The sequence below is a fragment of the Panicum virgatum genome, chromosome 5K (genome assembly GCF_016808335.1).
Source record: "Panicum virgatum strain AP13 chromosome 5K, P.virgatum_v5, whole genome shotgun sequence".
NCBI classification, from domain to species: Eukaryota; Viridiplantae; Streptophyta; class Magnoliopsida; order Poales; family Poaceae; genus Panicum; species Panicum virgatum.
In genome coordinates this window covers 51,175,357-51,181,871 of record NC_053140.1, presented here as the reverse complement: position 1 = coordinate 51,181,871, position 6,515 = coordinate 51,175,357, and the positions used below count along the sequence as shown (strand labels likewise).

General features: G+C 51.3%; 1 protein-coding gene across 1 annotated transcript; it reads right to left on the bottom strand.

Annotated features, from left to right (window-relative positions):
• Positions 1 to 2,051: 2,051 nt before the first annotated feature.
• On the bottom strand, positions 2,052 to 3,812 carry LOC120708312 (salicylic acid-binding protein 2-like). The gene is made up of 3 exons (XM_039993517.1): positions 3,337 to 3,812; positions 2,983 to 3,117; positions 2,052 to 2,524 (listed from the first exon to the last, which is right to left on the bottom strand). Exons 1-3 carry the CDS (start codon positions 3,700 to 3,702, stop codon positions 2,246 to 2,248), a joined length of 780 nt encoding a protein of 259 aa, XP_039849451.1. The 5' UTR covers positions 3,703 to 3,812; the 3' UTR covers positions 2,052 to 2,245.
• Positions 3,813 to 6,515: the final 2,703 nt, after the last annotated feature.

The following is a 6,515-nucleotide window of genomic DNA, read 5'->3' as shown; positions in this document are numbered from 1 at the left end:
CCTTGTTCAAGAAAGAGTGTAGTGCAAAACGAACCTCTTCCTGAAGAACATCGCTGACGACGCACGCTTTGAGCTATGCAACCAAGTGGATGAAACCTGCGACCATCTCATCTTCACCTGCCCCGCCGTTGCTGACATCTGGTCTGCACTTGGGGTGAACACGGAAGGGTGCAGTGTGGCTTGGCTATGGACTGTTCCTTGTCCGGCAACGCTGCCAAACAAACATTCTTCTGTCTACATCCTCCTGGTGTGCTGGCAGCTATGGAAGCAACTGAACAACTTCGTTTTCAATGGTGTGCCGCCTTCCATCTCGCGGTTCTGGTCTGTATGCAAAGAGGACGCGCGGTTGTGGTGCCAACGGTGGCCTGTGGTGGATCGGGTTGTAGCGGATGTTTGGTGCTCTACGTTTTCTTCAATGTAACACCCCTAGCAGAAAAAGCTATCTTTCCCTAGTTTAAAACTGCTATCTCTAAAAATGTAACTGATGTACTGGCTTTTTTTGGCTTGCAAAAAGCCTATCAATATATTCAGACGGGGATGCTCTCCCCCCGGTGACCGTCAAAAAAAAAACAGGCGCACTAGATCATCATCATGTCGCCTCGCCTGGGTGGGGGGTCGCTCGCCGGCGCGGGGTGCTGCGGCGGCGTCAGAGTCTGATGGCTGCGGCGGCGCTCGACGATCTCGGTTCTTTCTTGATCTTGGCCTCTTGAGAAACCCTAGACTTGCAACCCTGCCTGCGTGTATATTTAATTATTTATGACCTTGTGGGGTGGCGCACGGGGGCTCCTATATGTCTTCTGCAAGATGGATAACCAACTTATCTATAAAGCCCATTATGGCCCAGCTGATGGCCCATTTAAAATTTTACTGAAAAAAATGTTGAACCAACATCTCAAAAATATTAAACTAATGTTGAACCAGCATCTCAAAAATATTGAACCAACTAGCATCTTAAAAAATGTTGAATCAATTTTTAAAATGTTGAACAAATTTTTTTTCTTCCATCTTCTTCTCCGGTGCCGGCGGCTGCGCGGGGCCGGCCGGGGTGGGCGGCCCGCAGCAGCGCGCGTGGCTGGCTGGGGCGAGCGGCACGCGGGGCTCGTGGGCGAGCGGCGCGCGGGGCCGGCGGGGGCGCGCGGGGGCGAGCAGTGGCAGGGCGCGGGTGCCGGCTGCGCGCGGGAGGATCTGGGGAAAGAGAGAGGGAGTGAGGAAGAGAGAGGAAGCTAGGGTTTGGTTGGATCTAAGGGCTATAATTATTTGCACGAATCTCAAACACTGGAAGGTAAGTTGGAAAAACTCTTGCGGAAGATGGATAGGTTTTCTGGGCGCACGCGGACCAAACTCGGGCACGCCAGCCCAACTTGTTTTAGCGTGCTGTGGGCTTGGTTTCGATGTTGCTCTATCGACTCGGCGGAAGCAAGGACACCTGCATCTTTCCCTAAAAAAAAACTGCATCTATTCCGAAATCCCAGATTTTAGACTGCGACGGTACGACCCATCGACCGCCTCGCCGCCACTCGCACACAAACAATGCCTGTCACTCTCAACGGCTCCGCCGGGCGGGGTCGATTCAGAGACAAGCTGTGCTGCTCCTCCGTTTGCTTTCCATCGCACATCAGACAGCAGCCTGCGCCACGTACGGTTCCCGCGCTCTTGAGTCTTGACACCTGTGTCCGGACACAACTCAGTGGGTGTGCGGTCCAAGCCGTGCGCTCGATCATTGGGAGTTCGAGGGGGGCCATGCATCACATCACAGCATCACGAATTCAGGATCCATCGCCTCCACTTGCAAGGTCGTGATCAGGCAGTTGGACTCGCACGCCAGGGCACACTGCAGGGCCAGCACAGTCGCGGCACAGATAGGGTCGCGCGCGGACGCTAGCTACACGGCGCCCCAAGGGCAATCCTTCTGAGCAGTGGCTGCAGACTCAGAACGAGAGGCCCAGGGCGCACCAAATCTCTTGTGCGAAAGCAACGACAAGTATTGGATAGCGGCCTCGCTGAACACTCCCAACTGATCAATTGCACACCGCACCGTGAAGAGTATATCATGAGAAAACTTCCATTTCGAACACAACAACAGCCTCGAGCCACCGAAAGCTTCTTTTTTATTAAAAATAATAAATAAAAGAAAGAAAAGAAAACTGAACGCAGCAGCAGAACACCATGCATCCACGCCGCGGCGGTTCGAGCATCGATCTTCCTCAGCATGCATGCAGCTGCTACGTGGCATCATTCTATTCTATCACGCGTACTTGTCGGCGATGTCGGCGAGGCACCGCGCCAGCTCCTCGGGCCTGGAGAGCATGACCAGGTGGTCGGCGGCGATCTCCCTCACCTCCTCCACCGGGTTGTTCTCCACCATCCAGCGCTGGAACCCCTCCACGATGGCGTAGTCCTCCGAGCACACCACGTACACCCTGCGCACCGAGCCGTAGCCGCCCTCGGTGAACGGCTGCTGGGCGGCCAGGTCCTCCAGGAACAGCGAGCTCACCCGCAGCAGGGACGACGCCAGGGTCATGTCCTGCCGATCAGATGACAGGCACGTCAACATGCTGCTGCTTGGGTCGTGACCATGGCCAAACATGCATGCCTCTTGGATCAAATAACTTTTATGTTACCATCAAGTATCTAGACACAAGATTGTCCATGGGTGTGGGACATCCGGGGACAAGATCTGGCTATGTATTGTTGAGAAAAAGAAAAAGTTGACTAGCTAAACTTTAGTTGACTAAATCTTAGGTAGTCAAACTTTTGTCCATCCATGATTAATTGTGTTTGGCTGCTTGCAAACGATAGCGCTAGCCGTCCTTTTCACGCGAGGACAACGCTGATGCGACTGGGTGGCTAGTGGACATCGCTAACGCTCTGATGCGCGATAGCTACTGATCAGTGAAAGCTCCTCCCCTCGCGACTTGGCTCGCGCGAAGGAAAAGCAGATCAGATTCATGCACAGACAGTAGTACAGGCGCGTGCGCGTACCTCGGGCGAGCAGAGCTGGAAGAACTTCTCTCGCAGGATCCGGGGCCCGAACAGCATGGACGTGGGGAGCTTGCCCTCCGCGTCCTGCGGCTTCATCTCCGTGTCCATCCAGTCCAGCCACTTCCCCTCCACGAACTTCGTTCATCCATCCGTCACAGCAATTACCACAAAGGTGAAGCGGGGGAAACACACGGTGGTTACATGGTTAGTCCAGAGAGGGAGACATCTCGTACGATTTCGAGGAAAATAAGATGACAAGGACACGCACGGCGACGACAGGACACGAGGAGAATCTAAGGCGAATGATATGATCGGAGCACTAGCTCGGCAGCTGGTCGCGGACCGTGGCCTCACCTTCTCGAGCACGTGCGACGGCGGCGCGGCGCAGTCGGGCATGAAGGCGCAGAGGAAGACGGCGGCGGCGACCTTGTCCGGGAACAGCTCGGCGGCCAGGGCGACGCTCACGCCGCCGAGGCTGTGTCCGACGAGCACGACGCGGTCCCCGGCGGGGAGCGCCGCGAGGAGGTCCAGCAGCGGCGCCGCGTAGTCCCGGAACGTGGGCACCTCGCGGAGCGGCCGCGGGTCCACGCCCGACGCCGCCAGGTCCGGCGCGTCCACGCGGTGCCCCGCGGCGCGGAGCCGGGTGGCCACCTTGAACCAGGACCAGCCGCCGAGGCACGCGCCGTGGACGAGCACGATGTGCTTGCTGCCGCCGCCCATGGCGAGAAAGGGTACGATACGGTGCTGCTTACCGCGCGCGATGTCGGCTCGAATGCTCGATCACCTCTCGTGCGCCTGCAGCAGCCACGTCTCGGCGCAGAAGAAAACTTGTAGACGACGGCCTTATATAGCCGGCGCCGCCTGTGCGCGCGGCAGTAGTGCAGGTGGGCAGCAGCTGAACACGCCGCTCGATCTGGGCCCGCACCTAACGATGCAGGGTTTCCAGGCAAGTTGCAACGAACCGAACCACCAATCGCATGAAAGGGGGCTTACGGACCTTGTTTATTAGGGATGATAAGCTTGTTATTATCTAAAAAAAGTAGGATAATAAGCTAGCACAACGCAAAACCATCTAAGTCAACTTTGGAGGACGCGAGGAAAATGCAGAAAAGTAAATGCAAATGCGATCGCGTGTCTCTTTAATTAATAAAAATACAAAAAAGGTTCGAGAAAATCAATAGGAGGAGTATACTGGATTCTGGTATACTTAGGGCTGATGCCGACTCAGATCTCGTGCGCGGAGCGTGGTGGAATATTTATGATTTGAAGAACGCGAGTACGCGGACAGCTATAATAACGGGTTGCTATCAGGTCTCAACAGAATGCATTCTGTATCAGCAGGAGGGTTTCTTGCCAGCGAAATGCTAATAGAGCGAGGGTAGGGATGCAAGTGGGCCATTGGTGTTTTTGAGTTTTTCATTTTAATTTATTTTTTTCTCAAACTAATTACGTAATATGCTATTCTAATTTATTTTATTAAATTTTGGGTCGATCCAACGATAAAAAAAGTGGGACTTGCATCCTAAGCGAGGGGCGTCGTGAATCCGACACATCGATATCCAAACGCAGTCGTCGTCGTCGTCGAGTCGATCCGCTGCAGAAACGGCGACGCGGATGACGATGGAAGCCACACGCTCTCGCCTGCACTGCATCCAAACGGAGATGGGAACGCGACGGGCGGAGGGCCGCCAGCCAACCAGCGGTTGGGTTTGGCTCGTAGCCGCCGGTGTGATCGCGACGAGACGGGCTTTAGCGCACATTTCACCGCCGTTACTTGCACAGGGAAAAAAAAAGTCATGTACTCCTATCTGGAGACTCCGGTGACCTGGTGGTCACACACGCCTGACAACGGGCGGTGTGCTGGACTGTGGAGTTGACACGCACGATGGTCGATGGCGCGCCTGCCCGTTGTCTAAAAATAGGACTCGCGTTGAGCGCGCGTCAGCTCGACCGTCCTCCAGGCCGGCAGCGGCAGGCACTGAACTGCAGCCGGTGCTACTGCATCTGGGAAGGTTCCACTACTAGAAAACAGGATTTGGGCACCGGCTGAGAAAGACCAAAGGCACCGGTTTTCCAACCGGTGCCCCGCAACCGCGACTATTGGCCTTTACTTAAGACACCGGGTTTTTCAACCGGTGCCTTAGGCCTCCATTTGGTACCGGTTGGAAATACCAACCGATACCAAAGAAGCTGCCACGCTGACGTAAGCTGGCAGCCCTTTTGGTACCGGTTCGTATTTCCAACCGGTACCAATGACATTTTCCCTTTTTTTTCCCAAATCCAATTTTGTTTGTTCTATTTATTACTGTTTATTCTTTTATAATTGCTAAACGCACTCAAGCTCTACAGTACTCTACGTTCATTGGTTGTTCGTGTTCGTTTTCAGATAATATTTGAAACTAACTAAAAGTGAAATGCGAGCATATAATTAAGCTAATTACATGAACTAATATATTTACAAATTTACAAACATCAAGGCATAATGTTTAAAAATATTTACAAATATACAAGTCATGTTAGCTGTCCAACTACTAGTCCCCTCAGGATGTCGATGAAAGTCCTCTATCGATGTGACCGTCGTGGTAGAACTCGCCTCTAGGATCCAAGATCTCGTTCAAAATGAATCCGGCGAGCTGCTCGCACACGGCGTTGATCCGATCAGTAGAGTAACATTCATCCCCCATTTGAGACATCTATCATTTAGGAAAAAAACATTAACATTCTGTGTGTTAGTACAATTATGAAAATATACTAGTGAACGGTTTGGACGTACTCTTGTTTCTTCATCAGTAGCCTTCCCGCATGGAGTCATGATGTGCAAGTAGTCGCATACGTAGTACCCGCACCAATCAGTTCCTTGTTGTTGTCTCGCACACTTAAGGAGAAACAAATAAATTACTCAATTTAGAACAATTTGGGATTATATACTTAACTAGACAAATTTTTATGAATGAACATACCGGATAATCCATGTTAACGTTCAGTTCGGGCCTCCATTGACCACGTCCTTTGTTATTTTTCACAAATTTTTTCCAAACCCTGCGCTCAAAGTTAAGTTTGATATTCAGGAATTGTTATTAACAGAAAAAAGATTTGATTGTGCAAACTAAACTTACCTGTTCAAGGGGTCTATGATATGTTGGATTGCGGAATATGGATTTCTCATTGAGTCAAAGACTATAAGATTACCGGTCTCTACGGAAAGTATGAGTAAAATCCAATGATAACTGCAGATATAGATATGATATATACATAAATATATTAGACAACTTAGTATTTATTTAGTAATATAACAGATGTTTGAGTCGATCAAGGCTTACCCAAAGTTGTATGGTATGAATATATAGGATTTGTAACTTTGCCTAGTCAACGAATCGTACATGTTTTCGTACGTTTCCTTGTAACTTTCGTTGATCAATTTCTGGTTGACTAGCAAAGGATACATGAAGCCGATCTGATGGTGCCATCCATGTTTTCGGCTTCTTTGGATCTCATGTCTAAACGATGCAATACAAATTTTATAATGCACACAT